The sequence below is a fragment of the Zalophus californianus genome, chromosome 7 (genome assembly GCF_009762305.2).
Source record: "Zalophus californianus isolate mZalCal1 chromosome 7, mZalCal1.pri.v2, whole genome shotgun sequence".
Lineage (NCBI taxonomy): Eukaryota > Metazoa > Chordata > Mammalia > Carnivora > Otariidae > Zalophus > Zalophus californianus.
The window spans coordinates 98,456,439-98,475,796 of NC_045601.1; the positions used below are offsets into that span (position 1 = coordinate 98,456,439).

Genomic DNA, 19,358 nt, shown 5'->3' on the forward strand with positions numbered 1-19,358 from the left:
GGGGCTTAATATATAAATTAATTGCAGTTTCAACCTCCCCCAGAAATGCAGTCTAAACTGGTCAGTCAGGGGCGCCTCGGTGGCTCAGTTGGTTAAGCGGCTGCCTTCAGCTCAGGTCATGATCCCAGAGTCCTGGGATCGAGTCCCGCTCAGACTCCCTGCTCAGCGGAGAGCCTGCTTCTCCATCCCCCTCTGCCTGCCTCTCTGCCTACTTGTGCTCTATCTCTGTCAAATAAATAAATAAAATCTTTAAAAATAAATAAATAAACTGGTCAGTCAGAAATTTATTGATGGGCGCCCATGAGTCTGCCACATGGGCCCTCTCGGTTCCCCAAAGGAAAATGAGGAGTTTGCATAAGACCCTCTGCTTTTCCCTTCAAGAGAAAATGTCCTTGCCTGAAACAATCCTTTTCTTTTGCTAATAACCTTCCTGCCCTGCTCTCCTTCTATAAAACCTTCCATTTTATACAACTCCTCGAAGCTCCCCATTCACGAATCATTTAATAAAGCCAATTAGATCTTTAAAAATTTTACTTGGTAAAATCTTTGTTATTTAACAGGCATACTGTAAAAAATTTAAAAAACTGAGAAAAGTACAAAGAAAAAAATCACTCATCATTCCATCATCTAATATAACAATATGAGGTACAGCTGACCCTTGAACAACATAGGGGTTGGGGTGTCAAAAATCCACATATAACTTTTGAGTCCCCAGAAACGTAACTACTAATAACCTGTTGACCGGAAGTCTTACCAATTACAAAATCAATTAACACATATTTTATATGTTACATGTATGGTGTATTCTTACAGTAAAGTAAGCTAGAGGAGAAACAAAGTTATTAAGAAAAGTACAAGAAAATACATTTACAGTAATGTATTTATAAAAAAAAAATCCACATTATAAGTGGATGCATGCAGCTCAAACCTGTGTTGTTCAAGGGTCAGTTGAAGGTGCACCTTCCAAGCACCTCAACCTATCGAGCTTTTCTATTGAGATTATAATACTATCAGTAATCCTACTTTTCATTTAGCATTCTGACATATGCATTTCCTCACATTATTAAATACTCTTCAGAAGCCATTACATAATATTTCACTGTCTGCCTGCACCACAATTTCCTTAATAATCTCCCCCCTCTTTTTTAAAGATTTTATTTATTTGAGAGAGAGAGAGAGAGAGCACAAGTGGGAGGAGGGGCAGAGAGAGAGAGAAAAGCAGACTCCCCACTTAATGAGGAGCCTGATGCAGGACTCAATCCAGGATGCCGGGATCATGACCATACTTAACCGAATGAGCCACCCAGGTGCCCCAATAATTCCCTTTCTGTTGGAGATTTACGCTGTTTTCATTGTTTGGTAATTAAAAATGTGATAAGCTGCTCAGAGAGGATTCTGCTTGTCCCTCTCCCTCTGCCCACCTCTTGCTCATGCTCTCTCTCTCCCTGTCTCTCTCAAATAAAATCTTTAAAAAAAAAATGTGATATTTTTGATTATGTCCTTTGAACAGATTCCTTAGAAATTCTAAGTAAAAGGCTACAGATATTTTAAGGATCTTGTTAAAATGTAATTTAAGAAGAATCATAACCCTAGAATAGAATTTAGTGACTTAATATTTGCACGATCAACAGCATCATCCCAGTGGGGAGGGAAGGGAAGCTGATGATAAGTAATACCACTACAGCCGTTTAGTTTTGTCCCCCAAAGGGAGAAAGAAAGGCAGATATTCAAGCGACTTTATATATACAGTAAGGACGTCAATGTGAGCATTAGCAGTTACAAATGACACCTACAATAATGTCCTTTTCCTCCCTAAAACATGATGCTTTCTATTTATTTGGTACTACTCTGAGTTTGCTTTCTTTCTATGAGAGGAAAATAGAACATTCCACTGCACAGTTTACTGAGAGAAGCAAAAAGGAGACACAGGACTGCTAGGTAAGAATGAAAAGAAAGAAGAATGCTTCCTCAGTCCTCGGGACCTTTCACACGGGTAGGGAAAGCATGGAAACAGGCCGCAGGTAGGTTTCAACCCTGTGCTCAAGGTTGTGAAGTAGGTTAATAGAAGTGACCTCAAAATCTGTCTCTCAGAATTTTGGATTCTATTTTGGAACCAAGAGCCGTCGACCACATACCAATGTTCTTTCAAACCTAAAAACAGCCAACCTCACTATCCACACACATTGCTGTTTCACCTACTTCTGTACTGTTCCTTTCTCACACACATGCTTCTGTTCCTTAATTACTCCTTACAGGTAATTCCTAACACAAAGAGCTTTAAATAGGAACCACCTAATAGATGTATTAAAGTCAGTGTATAATCCTGGAGGATAAACCAACCAGAAGTAAAAAAAAAAAAAAAATGGTAAGAGTGAAACACAAGAGAAGAAAAAAGATTTGATGTTTTAAAAGTGACTCAAGTAAGTCAATGAGTGGGTAACGCACACACAGCTTAGAGGTGACTGAGTACCATTCTAATTCCAAAGTGGTGGCCCCCATTCCCATGCCTATTCCCACGGGCACTGGGGAGAGCACCACCTCCTGGTCCACTCCTTTGCATGCTTGACAGAATCATACCGAAAAGACGGTCATTAAAAAAAAAAAAAGAAAAGAAAAGAAAAGATGGTCATTGGCCAGGGACCTCTCCGTGGTGACAGCTCTCTACACAGAGCACAGCAAACTCTGGAGGCATTTAGAGGAGATGTGTGATACTTTGTAATGCAACATCCTGGAACATAAGGTGGTTTTATAATGTATCAACTCTGAGGACTTTAAAATCAGAGAGTTTCCTAAGCCTGATAATGAAGTACACATTTATTCTGCAACTTTGGCATCTGTACTACATTCACCTACTTGTAAGTAACGTGACAAGAATGATGTATCCAGATGAGTTTGTTGAACCTCTGGTGGCCACTGGAACACAGCTGGAGTCCCACATGAAAACTCTGATCTGCTTCTTGCACAGCGACGCGACGGAAATATCTGTATTTGTAGTCAAGTGGCTTCTGTAAAAGAAAAGGTGTGTGAGCTATCATGAAACCTCCCCTCACTGATACATATAAATATTACAGGAATCTATTATGCAAGAGTGAAAATAAAAGTAACAATCTCTGCACACAGTAGAGGGGTCTTGGGTATTAAATGAGAAAGTGGATGAGTGCCCTGAAAAATGTTAAGCACTCCAAAAATGTTCTCTCTCCATCACTGGCTCAGTTAATCAACACAGTCACCCCCAGTGTTAAATATGATTATACAGGGGCGCCTGGGTGGCTCAGTCGTTAAGCGTCTGCCTTCGGCTCAGGTCATGATCCCAGGGTCCTGGGATCGAGCCCGGCATTGGGCTCCCTGCTCGGCGGGGAGCCTGCTTCTCCCTCTCCCACTCACCCTGCTTGTGTTCCCTCTCTCTCTGTCTCTGTCTCTCTCTGTCAATTAAATAAATAAAATCTCTAAAAAAATTTAAAAAAAATAAAAAATAAAAAATAAATATGATTGTACATTGCTGTTTAACGGCTGAAAGAACGAAGACCCCAGGAGGTCAAACAAGTTAACCAAAATTACACAGCAGTTGCAGAGTTGGAAATGAAAACTTCTGTTTTCTCCATGTAAGCCTAGTATTTCCTTCTACTGAAAATATGGGAATTTTTAAAGAGGCAAAGTGATAAATTGGTGAAAGATGCAGAAGAAGCATGGAGTAGAACTTATCTTTTGTGATAACAGTAAAAAAGTCAATGAAGAAACAGATGTGGACAAGGTTCATTAGAATCACGCTTCTGCAAATACTGTTGCTAACAACACAAGAATGTCAACACTATGCATGGTTTCACTGTATCATATTCTGAAGAGAAAACTGGTACTCAACATAGGAGTTCCTAAACTCTTTTATAAGATAAGACCTAAACAAGGGCCCATAACTCCCTAATTCTGACCTCAGGAAACTCATGGCCAAGGCCACAGCCATAGCAGCTACCTCTGCCCCTCAGACGGCTGCCCCAGATCCCTGGAGCCTACCCGAGGCAGGCAGAGAAGCCGGCAACCGGTGGCCACAGGTGAAGGGACACCGATGAAACCCTGCCCTAACACATGATGCCAGGGAAGAGAGGAGGATCTGATATAAGGAAAACTTCTAAAAACTGTATTAATTATAAAAGCATTAGGCAAGTATTTATTCCAACTACATCACAACTGACTCCTTGGGTATCCATTTTTAAAACCAGGATTGAAAAATGCATACAAAGGAAAGTTGCGAAAAAAATTAGGCCCTCAATGTGTTAAGAGTTAAAAATACTGGACTGCAATAATTCAACAATATTTGCTTGGCATTTTTTTTCCCTTTTGTAAGAACAGGAAGAAGGAAATTATCTTACTTTTTAGCTTATTTCCAGTAGAAATTGAAATTCTCTGTAAGAACATCCTTGAGAAAAAAATTATCTATATGAGCTAACTTAGGAAGGAAATCCCTTATGATTCAAAACAGGAATAGTTAAAAAACATATTCAGGTATAATTTCACTAGTTATTTCATAGCACATTTTGGCTTTACATTTTCTAATGTAAAAGACCTGGACCAGAAAATGAAATCATTTTAGAGAAAAACAAGCTGATCCAATTAAGAAAAACCCCATATTTTAGAAAACCCTCCAGCTCTCTTCAGGGAGAGGCTGTAAGTCAATGTACATTTTGTGTAACAGTATATTTTATGAAACAGTATTTTTTTTTTTTAAGATTTTATTTACTTGAGAGCGAGAGACAGAGATAGCGAGTGAGAACACTGAGCAGGGAGGAGAGGGAGAAGCAGGCTGCCCGCTGAGCAGGGAGCCCGATGCGGGGCTCGATCCCAGGACCCTGGGATCATGACCCGAGCCGAAGGCAGCCGCTTAACAACTGAGCCACCCAGGAGCCCTGAAACAGTATTTTCTTATCCTTTCTAATCAAGAATGCTTGAATGAGTAGGGTACTGAAATAGAGAACCTTTAATTCCACTCACTTACCTCTTCTTTTTTCTTAGTTATCACAGCAAATACTTTGGTCTGATTGTCTGTATCTTGTGACAAGCGATAATGACCCAAAAGAATTGCATCAGTTCTAAAAATTAAAAAATACAATTTAAGTCCAAGTCTATTAATCAGTTGTTACATGTATTTAAATAATCTAGGAAGTAATGGGTTCTAATAGTGGTTACTCAACTTGCCCGAGAAGAATCAGCTAGGATGTGAGAAAACCTAATTTGCTAAGGCTCCCAAGACCTACTGAAACATACTCCCTAGGCAGAGAGGCCCAGGCACTGGTATTTTTCACAAGGGCAGCTGCTGAGTGCCGTTTTTATCAGCCGGTACTAAGTTAAGGAAGCACTGGATTACATTAACCTGCAAGTAACCACATGAAATGTGACCTGAATAGAAAACTATAGAAAAATACTACCTGGTATTCCTAGTTCTTAAACGAGGAACAATGGACTGAGGCTCCTCAGGGGTTGTCAACACCATCACATGGCCATCAGGGAAGAATCTTATGTACCTGTGTAAAAAGAAAAGAACACCAAAAAACACCACACACACACAAAGTATAAAACATGTCCTTATTTCCTGGCACCTAAACCTGTTCATTGCTGTGAAATCAAATCAGAAATACCATGGGCCAAAAAATCAGCAAAGCATCATTAAAACAAACACGACTGGCAACCCGGGAGGCCAGCGAAAAAGAAGTGAAGACAGTCTTATCTTTCCTAGAGGGAGCTGTCAAACTTTCAGTTTTACTCCTGAATAAAAATAAATATACCTCCATTAAAGCTGTGTGTGTTTTTTCCTAAAGCACTAATTAAGGTCGAGTGAGATCTAATGATCATACACAGTAGTTCACATGTCTCCTTATGTCTCAAGGCCAGTAACATCTGATGGCCATTAAGGCTGAAAGAGCTCGAGCTAACTGAAAAGGCAAATAAGTCCCACCAAAAGCAAAAATACAAGGAAGAGCTCTAAAATGTAAAGTGATTCTTGGATTTAGAGGCTAGGAGGAATTAAATAATTTGTATTAACCTCCTGGTTCTTTGAGTGCAGTTCCTGTTACAAAACCGGATAAAAATACTGAGGGTTATCGTGTGGATAAATGCAAAAGCCACAAAGAACAGCTGCCCAGTAACTAATGAACTAATACTTGGAGAGAGAGAATTTTTCACTCACTCAGTTTACTACAGTTGTACCTGTAATATTCCACTTGGTGCCAGGCTCTATAGAAACCATCAAGAGACTGTTCCCCTTGACGAATATATGTCGTTTTACTGATATACACTCCTATTTAAAAAAAAGAAAGTTTTAGGTTTTTTTTAAGTAGGAACATAAATAAAACTTAGAATCACCTAACATGTTTCCAGCTTTTTTTTTTTTAATTTATTATGTTACGTTAGTCACCATACAGTTCTGATGTAGTGTTCCATGATTCATTGTTGCGTATAACAGCTCTATTTTTATTGTGGTTTCCTTTAAGTATGATCAGAGTATTCAGGTCTGTATTCTTAATTCAGGAAATTAAGACTGTACTTATCAAAAATCAGCATGCTAGACCACTATTTCTCCTGAGTTCTAAAGAGTTCAACTTACCATCAAACCGAACACGGGGCCTTTCTAAAAACATCTCTCTCCAGGATGTGTATGGAACAAGTTTAATACAGCTTCTGCCCCAAACTTTCAAGCAGGCCAAACGCCATATCTCAGGGTCTCTAGGTAATAAAGGCATAACATCAATTTATAAAAAAGGCTAAGTCCCTAAATGCAGAAATATTTCTGCAAGAATTTGATGAGCACCTGCAAGGCACTGACCAGGGCTCTGGAGACAGACAGACGAGGCAAAGGCCCTGCTGTTTTCCTTGTGGGAAAGCAAACAAAAACTAAGAAAACAAAGAGAAAAGTTTCAGATAGTGTGCTCAGTGCAAAAACAAACGAAGCAGGGTAAACAGACAAGAACAACTGCGGTGGGGAAAGAGAGACTATTTCAGATACAGCAGCCGGAAAGTACCTGGGCAGAAGCCGCAGCGAGTGCAAGGCTCTCAGGGGGAGTGTGACCAGTGCGCTCAACGAGAATCACACATGGTTGTGGCAAACTAAGCCAGGTTCACAGGCTACATGACTGGAGAGGCAGCAAGGGGCAGGGGAGTGAGGGGCGTACAGGCTATTTAGGTGACATGGATGCCACTGAGGAGCTCTGAGTGTGATTTATGCTTTCAAAAGAGCACTCTGGTGGTCTGCTCTCGGGGTGTTCTAGGGGTATAAGAGGGGAAGCAGGCCACTGCCATAACCCAGACCAGGTGTAACAGGGGCGGAACAAGAAGGGTCCCTGGACAAGGGTGAAATGGTCAGACTAGAGATCTATTTTTAAGGTAGCACCAACAAGACTCTGTTATGGGATTAGTATACAAAACTGAATATTTTTTTTTAAAGATTTTGTTTATTTATTTGAGAGACAGAGTGAGCGAGAGAGAGAAAGAGAGCACAGAAGCAGGGGCAGAGGGAGAGGGAGAAGCAGTCTCCCCTGCTGAGCAGGGAGCCCGACATGGGGCTCGATCCCAGAACCCTGGGATCATGACCCGAGCTGCAGGCAGCTGCTTAACCGACTGAGCCAACCAGGCGCCCCACAAAGTACATATTTTTATGTAAAATATCCAAGAAAGATTACCAGCCTCAAATCATTTTATACTAAACTATGTTTATTCTTCACATAGCAATATTTTAAAAGTATAGGACAACCTCTAATGGGCCAAAAAAAAAATTCTAGTGCAATCTAAATATAAATCATTACCACTTAATGGGTTTAGCATTATTTAAAGATGACTTGAGTTTATTTTCCTAGCACAATTCTTTTTCCAAATCATCTAGGCTAGCATGCAAACTACCCTATGGAAGTAATATGCGTGACTACATCTGCTCTACCTAACATTCTATACCCTGGAAACCTAGTGCATTCTAGACTTTAGGGGCTAAGTGGTTTGGGAAAATCACATAAATACAGCTTAGGCAAAACCGTTCATTCTAAGCTTTTACTCAGAATATCGATCAAGTTTTTTTTTAAATCAAAACTGGCAAAAGTCCATCATTCTTTTTTCACCACTGCCTGAGTTGTTTTAAAAAGATAAAGTACCTGGCACAGATATAGAATCCTCTGCACACCTGTGACAACTGCTCTAATGACCTGAGGTCCAAGTCACTAGACACCACCCATCGGAATATGTACATCAGGACCTCCATCGGCAGCACTGCAAAAGAAAATCATCCCTTCAGTGACTCTCCTCGTTTACTCTACTGTCTTGTTCTCGGTGCAGGCAGCTTCAGTACTCCCAAACATGTGTGAATCACACCCTCAGTATGGCTCAGAGCTGTGCACGAGTGTATTTAATTATCCAAAAGTCATAATGCTTTCTAACGTCAAGACACAAATGTTTTTTTCAGTATAGAACAGATCAGAAGCTACTTTTATAAAGCACCCTTTCCTTCAAAAGATCATTTTAGCACCAAGAGATATTAAAATAAGTGTTATTAAAATAGTCTGATATGTATATCTGTGTATCAAATTATGTATATATACATAATCCATTTGCATTTGCTAACGCTAAAAACTTATTTTCATCTCCTTGAATATTTTCAAGTGTCCTTCTCTGGAAAATCCCCAATTAAACATTTAACATATAAAAATAAAAAAACACTCATTTTTATTAAGATCTTTTTATTTGAGAGAGAGAGAGAGAGTGTGTGTAAGCACAAGCCAGAGGGGCAGAAGGGAGAGAGAGACTCTCAAGTAGACTCCGTGCTGAGCACAGAGCCCTGGGGTTCGATCTCACAACCTGAGCTGAAACCAAGAGTCGGAACACTTAACTGACTGAGCCACCCAGGCGCCCCCAAACATTCATTTTTAAACAGGCTGCTCTCTCAGGCTGCAATGCCTGATGACACCAGCCTTCCTCTAATTTTCTTGGCTGCTTCAACAACTCAGATACCCTTTTAGATCTTCACTGAATAAAGCAGGGCATCCTTGAACTGCACTACAAACTCCTTTCTACTTCAATTTTGAAAAGCTTATTAGTATATGCAAACAGTAATTATAACCAGCTCTCCCAACGTACTTTGAACTAGAGCAATTATCTGGCAAGTTATCTGGCCCTGTAAGTTTGGAAAACATAAATCTAAAGTGAAAGTGTGCCTTCCCTGAGTTCTAACAACCATGTACTCATACCTGATATGTGAGTCTGATTGCTCTCCAGCTCAGGCTGACACAGTTTGAGCACAGACTCCTGAAACGTGAGCTGCTGCTGGAAGCACGACAAGAGGTCTGCCATCTTGCTGTCATCATTATCTTCCATGCTGAAAAAGGAGGTGAATAAATTAAGTGCTTTGTTCCACAAAAGTAGAGCTTAGAAATTGATTTTTCATTGTACTTGCAAATCTGCTTCAGAAAAAGTCATCCAAAAGCAAACTGTCTTAAATACTTTTTTGATTTGATAAAAGTTTATTCTGCCTCACAAAGGAGGGCCATACCAAGTCTTCTGATGAAAAAAGCTTCAGTAATTTTCATTCTCACCCAGAAAAAAACTAGAATTTTGGATACAAGTGTTGAGATTTAATTAGTCCATTTTATTGTAGAGATTTCTTGAGTTAGTGAAAAAGATAATTTCAAACGATTTAAAAAAAACTTATGTAAATATATTCCATACAATGTGACTATAATCCATTCTAATTGGATAAAAATCAAATATACAGATGTCATCTGTGGTTCTTACTTACCAAGGGTTTTCTAACAGATGTGCCTTATCACCCTACCTTAAGAGAGGAAAATATGTAATTTAAAAAATCTTAGCAGGGCCCACAAATCATCGACCAATCATCTAAACAAAAGAGTAGTTTAGAGTTTAAAAAAAACCTGCCTTTAATTTTTGCTGAAATTAACCTTAAAAGCGATCAGACCTACAAAAAGGCCTAGGTGAGGATGAGGTCCGAAGACCCAGAAGGGCTAATTATACCCTAATTATACGACAAATGCACGTGTGGCAGAGGCTAGGTGGGCACAAGGACTGCTCTACCAGCATCTCATAGAAGGCAGAAAACAAGAACAAAACCAGGAGAGAGATTTTCAGGGACTATTAGACCGGGTAAGAAAAAAACAACTGTATCCTCCAAGAACTTTCACTACATCTGGGCTTGTACAAAGGGATGGGAAAGAAAGAAATGCTTCATCCACGTTTTAATATAGCCTTTCTCAACAGCACCTGCATCTATTCATAAAGCTGGCTAAGAGCTGGGTCTAAAAGCCCACCCGAGTATAAAGAAGGCTTAGAAAAAGCCTACTTGATTCGTTTGGAGTTTGAACTACCTCACACTGTTAAATTTCATTTGGTGAACAACATCGTTAGCCTCCAAGTTCAAAACCACAGTTAAGACTGATTTCATTGGCATGTCTTTACTATCCAAAGCTTGAGTGTTAATACTGTAAGTGGTTAAAAAAAACACTGGCAATGAGCACATGTTATCCATAAAGGTAACTTCTTAATTATTTCATGACAGAGGTAATACCATAACATGATAGTAATATTTTATTACTAAAAACATTATATTCCTATGTACTGCTCCTTTCTAACCTGACATTCTCTCATGGGTAGAGACTCTCCTCCCTTCTAATATGAGCAAATTGAGCTTTTGGACATAGATTAAGCCAAAACAATTTTATATAATTGGCTTGCAAATAACTTCAAAAGTATTTCAAAATATGTTCTCTTGATCTTTGTCCGGGTAAAACTATCAATGCCACTTTATGACTTTGATGCAAGTGGCATCTACCTAAAGAAACATGGCTTCTCTCCTGCACCTGGGCTTTTAAACAAACGTTACAGTCTTGGGATGTCTGGGTGGCTCAGTCGGTTAAGCATCTGCCTTCAGCTCAGGTCATGATCCCAGGGTCCTGGGACAGAGTCCCACATCGGGCTCCTTGCTCAGCAGGAAGCCTGCTTCTCCCTCAGCCTGCCGCTCCCCCTGCTTGTGCTCGCTTGCTTGCTGACAAATAAATAAATAAAATCTTAAAAAAAAAAGTTACAATCTTAACAATGTCCTCCCAGATACCTTAAGAGAATAATAAAGTTGTTATAATTCAGCATTTTCTTAATAAAATGAAAAAACTTTTAAAAAATGTATAGCTTCGAACATATCGAAAAGGAGAAAGACTAGTTTGATGAAACCCCATGTACCCATCACCCAATTTCAACCATTATTAACATTTTGTCAACTTTGGCCTAATTATATTTTAATAGGTTTGACTTTTTTAAAATAGGTTTCAGAAAGCTGAAATGTCTTTTAATTTACTTTCAATAATCACTGCTTTTGTTTAAAAAAACTCATCACCTTATCTTTATTATATCTGTTTAAAACGTGCATTTCTATATTTTAAATCTTAAAATTTCCCTAACTAAAAAAAATTTCTACAACTTTATAAACAAGTCTTTGTACTAAAGACTATGTAATTTAACAGAATTACCACCATCTTCTTATCACGGTTCAGAGTCAACAGGGCAAAGATGCTTAGTTTTAACAAACTCTATGTAATACTGTCTATCGAATTATATACGCACTAGCTGTTTCCAACGCCATCACCATCTGGAGACCGGGTATAAGTAATCTTGAACTCTATATCAGGTACAAGTTGCATAGCCCTACGATAAAACTTGATGGCTAAAAGAAGAAATAAAGCTAAATTAGCTATGACCACACATTTTTGTCATTTCCTTTGATTACCCGTAACTGTGGTTTAATTTGGTAACTTTCTTTACAAACAGCCAAATTCCTTTTTTCTATATGCAACAGTAGTTCAGTGAACAAACTTATTTCCAAGCCTTACTACTCAGAAATAACCTTTCTTTTTTCTAAAGCTAACACATTATAGCAGTTTAAGCACGTCATATTTCACTCTCTGCTGTTAGCCCTTCCCACCTTTTCCCTCAGCCTTGTACTGTTAGAAGCGATCTTATTTGGTTGTCTTTCTTCAGGCTTTGGAAATGCAATTGCTGTAGCCCCAAGAAAAACACCTCTAAGCAACCTTTTCTTCCTAGGATGCAGAGTTGAGGATATCAAATGCTTCTTACTAGGTAGAATGAAGAGTTTTTTTGAATTTAACCTTCAAATCCAACTTCCTTTAGTCCAGCCGCCCATTATTTAGCTAAATAACCTTTAAAACCTATTTTCTTATAAAGTTCCTGGCCAGGTGGTTTATAGCTATGATATTTGGTAATCTCTCCCACAAAGCTATACAAAAGAACTTGAGACTGCAGAAGCCAACTAGCTCTTCTTTCCTTAGATGGACTCTATTCAATTCAATATATTCTGCTGTGTTCTATTATTCTGGGTGAATTACTGTACACTAAATGGAGATGAGACTCTCACAAACTAATGAAGACTGTGGAGGGAGTTCACCATTTGGGCTCTTTTAATATCTGAGTAAAAATATCACTAGAAGAAACTTGCCAATAAAATGCAGTAATCCTGAAAATGTTATTTTGGGGACATTTTCAAGTGATTCAAGCACAAGCATTTTTCCCATGCTCCAATTTTTAGCTTTATTATCACAAAATGGAAGCCTACTTACACATCTAATACAGTAAAATGCCCCATCGCTCTGTTTATGCATTTCTAATGGGTTAATAAGAGAAACAAAGCTGAAGGTTATTCCTTTGTGTAAAATGTAAATTAGAAAATACGTGTATGTTCCTGAAACTATCTTTTATATTCCCCTCCTCTGAAGTAGTTTTCACCCATAACAGAATACACTATTTTAAAATGAGAAACAATTATTTTTAAGACTTTAATAATTAAGAATTAATAAATACTAAAACCTAAATGTAGACCAATATGATGCTTCACAGTAATATTTTTTGAAAAGACGTTATATAGAAATACAATGTTTAGTTTTGATTTGGTAGAAAATTTCAAATATAGGGAGATTGATGTCTATATATCAAATATATTCTAGTTAAGAAAAAATTGTTCAGTAACTAAGAGTTGTTATTCAGAAATGTCATGACCATATGATCCTGGGCCCTGAGTTTTTTTACCTTCATAGAGAGCTCCATTCTGTTCTTCTTCTACTGCTTTTAGGAACAGTTCTCGAGCCTATAAAAATAGTGAAATGCAATTTTTGAAAGTCTGTATTAAAAATGAGTATGCGTGGCAGGACAGCCTTTCCAACAAAAGTGCCAGAACGATTGGACACCCATAGGCAAAGTAATTAACCATGACCTAAACCTCACATCTTACATAAAAATTAACTCAAAAATGGATCATGGACTTAAATGTAAAATACAAAACTTTTAGGGAAAAAACATTTAAAAAATCTTGGAGACCTACAGCTGGGCAAAGAGTTCTTATACTTGATCCCAAAAAGCACAATCCATAAAAGGAAAGGATGATAAACTGGATCTCAACAAAATTAAAAGCTTTTGCTTCATAAAATACCTTGAGGATGAAAATATAAGCTACAGGCTGAGAGAAAGAATGTACAAACCACTTACTCAACAGAGGACTGTATTTAGAATAAAGAACACTCAAAACTCAACAAACATAAGCAACGCAATTAGAAAAGACAACATATTATACGGAGAGGAGATAAAGGTGGCAAACAGCACGTGAAAAGATACTTAACATCGGGGCGCCTGGGTGGCTCAGTTGGTTAAGCAACTACCTTCGGCTCAGGTCATGATCCTAGAGTCCCAGGATCAAGTCCCACATCGGGCTCCCTGCTCGGCAGGGAGTCTGCTTCTCCCTCTGACCCTCTTCCCTCTCGCGCTCTCTATCTCTCATTCTCTCTCTCTCAAATAAATAAATAAAATCTTTAAAAAAAAAAAAGATACTTAACATCATTAGCCATTAGGGAAATACAAATTAAGATCACAATGAGCTATCACTACATGCCTATCAGAAGAGCTAAAAAGGAATGACAACCCCAAGGGCCTACAAGGCTGTGGAGACGCTGGACCACTCATACCCTGCTGCTGGAAACATACAATGGTGCAGCCACCCTGGAAAACCCCTGGGCAGTTTCTTTTAACCAAATAGGCACTTACCATACAACCAAGCAACTGCACTCCTAGGCCAGAGAAATGAAAACTTATACTCATGGAGAAATCTGCACATGAATATTCATAGCAGCTCTATTAATCACCAAACACTGGGAACAACCCAAATGTCCTTCAACTAGTGAAGAGTTAAACAAGCTGGGCTGTACCCACACCATGCAATACCACTGAGCAATAAAAAAGTACTGTTATACACAAGCTTGGATGGATCCCACGGGAATTCCGCTGAGTGAAAAATGCCCATCTCAGAAGGTTATATACTGGATGATTCCACTTACGCAGTATTTTTGAACATCAAAGTTAGAGAACTGGAGAAGAGATTAGTGATTGCCAGCGGTCAGGAATGGCCAGGGCGTGGGGGACGGGAGAGAACTATAAAGGTGTAGAAAGAGGGAGCACTGCAGTGCTACCAGTCTGGATCTTGATCATGGTAGCGGTTACAGGAAGATACACATGTACTAAAACTGCACAGAACTATTTCTATGCATGCACACAAAAAAGTGCTTATAAATCTGGGAGGTCCGAATAAGCTCTGGGCATGGTACCAATGTCTATTTGCTACTTTTTGATATGGTACTACAGCTGTGCAAAATGTCATCACTGAAGGAGAAAGGGTGAAAGGTACATGTGACTTCCCTGTACCTATGTTTCTGTAATTATTTTCAAAATAAAAATTAAAACGGATATGGAAGTTTTTGGTTATCATGGTAATTTCAACTACTTAATGGCAAATTGCTTGTAAAAAAATCTGTATAAAGATGACAGCCTCTGTGGAACAGGAAAAATGGAAAGTGTGCTGTGCCTACTTCATGCAAAGTACTAAAAAGAAGTAAACAATTAGACAGCATTCCAAATTTTTTCAGGGCAAGCACTTTCAAAATTTTCCAGAAGAAGGAAATAATGCATCATTATACATTTGTTCAACTCAAAATGTAACAAAATACTGCATTAAGACCTTTGCAAAGGTGTTAACATTTGAACAAGTTTTTCCTTTTGGGCTTCTGCTAATAAATTCAGAGGCATCGATATTTTAGAGATGAAATGAACCTTAGGGATCTATAAATTGCCAAAGACAGTTCCATGAAGACACCGCACCTCTAGAAAGCCCATAAGGAGTGGTGGTATCCTCCAAAGTACCTAGAAGTAGTAGTGAAGGATGGACATACTGGTATATTTTTGCACACGAGGAAAAATCTTGTAAGTTATGTGCTTATGTCACCAGAATACAACTCTAATGATCACCTACTTATGACTCCGAAAACTCTCATGTGCAATTAAGAAAAAAAAGTTACTTTGTCACAATGTCCATAATACTTAACTTTTCTTCTTTTGCCAGTTCTTGCTTTCCTTTGGTGTCTGCCTTCAGTAAAGAGCCTTTTGTTGCTCTGCAAGGCCGAGTTTCTAAATTGCTAGAGCCTACACCTGGAGCAAGTTCAAACATCCACTGAGCTCGGAACATCTGGAGCTGTGCCTAAGGAAAGAAAAGGACTTTAGGGCTCATCAAGGAAGAGTAGCTTAACCCTGGACAATTTATCAACAGGTCCAACATCAATTTCCATATAAATACATATTCTAAGACTAGAAAACATGGTTTTTTTTAAATTACTAAACTAATATCCATTCAACGCGTTATCTTCTAAAATAATGTTCTGTTTAAATCTTTAAAGAAGTCATGAAGAGTTGCCTAAGTTTGTCTATATGGGAAAGGTACACGGGAAAAATCTAATGGTATCAGAAAACCAAGTTCTGGTTAGACCTGGAAATATAAGCCATCACCTAGGGGCTGAACTCAGAAGATTTCAAACATTTGTTTACCTGAAATACATCATCTACTAGACATGAAAAGAACTGTTAAAAATTCTGTAGTTGAACCCTAAATCTTTCTTTCAAAAGCCTTCTTCTTTTAAAAAGGAAATATTTTCTCTTATATATGTAATAAAAATTTTTAAATATAGAACAAGTGAAGTTCCCCTGTGTGACGGATTCTTCCTTGCTGCCCAGATCCCTTCAGGAAGGCACTGATTAGCCCACCTGCTGGGACCGCTACAGTAACAGCCCTCCGCTGTCAGCCCATCCCGAGCATTGCCTAGGCAGGATCATGCCCCTCCCCAGGCGATCCCTACCCAATGACTGATCAACAGCTGATAAGAGTCTGAAAGGCTCTGGGTTCCTCCATACTCAGAACTCCTGCAGAAGTGGCTAAGGCGGTCCATTAAGACGGTACAGCAGCTGGACTTCTCCCTTTGCCTGCTCCGGCTTCCTCCCTCTCCCCCGCCCGCCTTCCATGGTGTGGATCCCAAAAGCACTCCCTAGTACACCTCCCTCATCATAGTCTCTACCTTAAAATCTGTTCTCTGGGAACCCAACCTGAAATACCCCTCCTCCCAAAGAAGGCCATTATTAATACGACTGTGTATATTATTCCTAGTTCGTTTTGAAGAGGCATATATAAAATATGTAAGTTTTTAAAATAATTTTTCTTGCCATTCTGAACAGTTCTGTTCCACCTTCCTACTTCTAACACAAAACATACCTCTGTCCTATAGAATCTTTGGTAACACTGAATGTCTGCTTGATGACATATTCCAAATAAGTATTATAAAGCTTATAAATTCAGTAAGATTCATTAATGTAATTACGACTATTTTTCTATTTCAATGCACAAGGATTTGCCCCATCCTTTTAAATGACTGCAGTGTATTTTACTGTATGAATAGACCATTACTCAATACAAGTGATGGATATTTAGGTTGTATTCTATTTTTTCATATAACAATGCTATAATAAACATTTTTATACATTTATATTTACTCAGTTTCCCCATCATTTCCTTAAGATTAATTTTCTAGAAATAAAATTGCTTGATCAGGGGCACCTGGGTGGCTCAGTCAGTTAAGTGACTCTTGATTTCGGCTCAGGTCATAGCTGAGGGTTGTGAGATCCAGCCCCTCACTGGACTCCATGCTCACTGGGGAGCACGCTTGAGATTCTCTCTCTCTCCCTCTCTGCCCCTCCCCCCAACTCATGCACATACACTCTTATTCAAAATAATTTTTTTAAAGATTTTATTTATTCATTTGAGACACAGATAGAGAGAGCATGAGCAGGGGGAGAGGCAGAGGGAGAAGGAGAAGCAGGCTTCCCACTGAGCCAGGAGCCTGATGTGGGGCTCGATCCCAGGACCCTGGAATCAGGACTCAAGCCAAAGGCAGATGCTTAACCATGTGAGGCACCCAGGCGCCCCTCAAAATAAATAAATCTTTAAAAAAGAACTGCCTGATCAAAGGAATGTTTTTCATTTTGTTCCATATTGCTACTCTGCCCTCCAAAAAAGTTGTAGCAATTTACACTTCATGTACACTGCTTGAGTGTTCTCAAAGCCTGGACAACAATGGGCATTGTTCACCAATCTGATTAAGGAAAATCTCAATGTAGATTTAATCTGTATTTTAAAAATCATGAGACTAATTATCTCTTCAAATATTTAATAGCCATTTATATTATTTTTTCCATTAGTTGTCCATTCATATCTTTCTATCTTGTGTCACTCATACTAATTTATAAGGATGTTCCATATACTGAGGGTGGGTATCAATCCTCTGCCAATATACAGTAAATAGCTTTTCTAGCTATCATTTCTCTTGATTTATGATGTCTCTTCTACATATAGGTTTTAACTTTTAGGTGGTCAAATCTGTCAATCTTTTTAAGGTGATGGGTTTTCAGTTATGCCTTGTTTGGAACATATATCAAACCTCATAATGCCAATTATTGTTATCTTCAGTGTGAGCACTTTCAAAATTTTCCAGAATAAGAAAATAATTAGTACATCATTATACATTTGTTCAACGCAAAATATAACAAAATACTGCATTAAGACCTTTGCAAAGGTGTTAACATTTGAACAAGTTTTTTCTCCTTTTGGGCTTCTGCTAATAAATTCAGAGGCACTGACCTTTTAGAGACCAAGTGAATCTCAGGGGTCCATAAATTACCAAGAAGAGTTCCATGAAGGTAGTGTACCTGTAGCAAAGAAGCCCATGAGGAGCCCATGATACTTTGGTATCATCCAAAGTACCTAGAAGTAGGAGTAAGGGATAGATCAACTGGTTCTGCTGCTTGTGGAAACTGGTCAATGGGAGGATCCTGAGTTCACCTTCTCTGATGGACATACCAAGACAACATCCACCACCACTAATTCTGTAAATAACCTGAAGAGGCGAAAAGATCTCCCACAGCTAGTTGTAGAGAGAAGACCTCTTTGAAAAGGGTAGGAGGGGCAGGGTCACAGCTGGGAACCAAATCCCCAGGGTGACTAACCACTAACAGGAGGGACATCACAAGCATAGAGGTGCGAGGGACTCAAATCCCACACCAGGCCTGGGAAGAGGAGTCCCCATTACATCTGGCTTTGAAAATCAGTGAGGCTGAATTCCAGGAGATCCAGATAGCTATTGGAAAAGGAGTCTCCATCCTTAAAGGGTCAGCACACTAAAAACTCCGCCAGGAAATAGCACAGAAGTAGCACCTTGAAAATGCTGGGGTATACATATAGGGCATTTATTAATTAATTCTAGGACATGTGCCAAAGGGGCGGGTATCTGCAGGAGAGTTCTCTAGGAACAAAAGTACTGGTGGGTGCCATTTTTCTTCCCTCCCATAGCCTGAATAGTTGGATGCATGCAGGAGCTAATTCTAACAGTATCCCTCTCCCTTGCTAGCACTGTATGTCTGGCTGCTGTATTTACCTGTAGACTTCCCACCTTAGTAGACACCCATCCAAAACAGCTCTATGCCCGCTACAGCCAGCAGGCAGCCCTGGCCAGGAACAGCAAACCTCCTAGTGACTCCTATCATCAGAAAGGTGATAACCCCACACAACAGCACATCAATTCCTGTAGCCAGCCTCTTTGCTGGCTATGCAGGAAGCAAGCCCTGCCCTTCACTGTGCCTGCAGCTGTCAGTAGCAGTTAACTGCAGACAGCCAACATGAAGACTGACTCCAACAACTATAAAGCCCATGGCAGCTACAGCTGTGCATCTAACAGCACCAGGAGCAAAACCTGTCCTGTGAGCCTGCAGGAAGAAGCAGATCACTGAAACCAGCTGGAACGAGGGCAGTCCAGCATGCCACCCACCAGCATGCCTGTATCAATCACAGCTCATCCACAACAGGAAGGCAAACACAGACTACACAGCAGACACTTATGCTGTGCCTGGTTCTGGTGATCAGGGGACTGAGCTACAAGGCACCTCAGGACTTC

General features: G+C 39.3%; 1 protein-coding gene across 2 annotated transcripts in view; it reads right to left on the reverse strand.

Moving 5' to 3' along the window:
• FBXO9 (F-box protein 9) overlaps window positions 1–19,358 on the reverse strand; it is a 40,331-nt gene that overhangs the window by 7,901 nt on the left and 13,072 nt on the right. For both annotated transcript variants that reach the window (XM_027603058.2, XM_027603059.2), the window contains exons 3-12: window positions 15,413–15,565; window positions 13,075–13,132; window positions 11,599–11,698; window positions 9,216–9,343; window positions 8,127–8,241; window positions 6,593–6,711; window positions 6,196–6,286; window positions 5,418–5,513; window positions 4,988–5,081; window positions 2,854–3,005 (exon numbers count right to left, since the gene is read on the reverse strand). In XM_027603058.2, coding sequence (XP_027458859.1) covers window positions 2,854–3,005; window positions 4,988–5,081; window positions 5,418–5,513; window positions 6,196–6,286; window positions 6,593–6,711; window positions 8,127–8,241; window positions 9,216–9,343; window positions 11,599–11,698; window positions 13,075–13,132; window positions 15,413–15,565 — 1,106 coding nt within the window. The remainder of the gene's footprint in view (window positions 1–2,853; window positions 3,006–4,987; window positions 5,082–5,417; window positions 5,514–6,195; window positions 6,287–6,592; window positions 6,712–8,126; window positions 8,242–9,215; window positions 9,344–11,598; window positions 11,699–13,074; window positions 13,133–15,412; window positions 15,566–19,358) is intronic.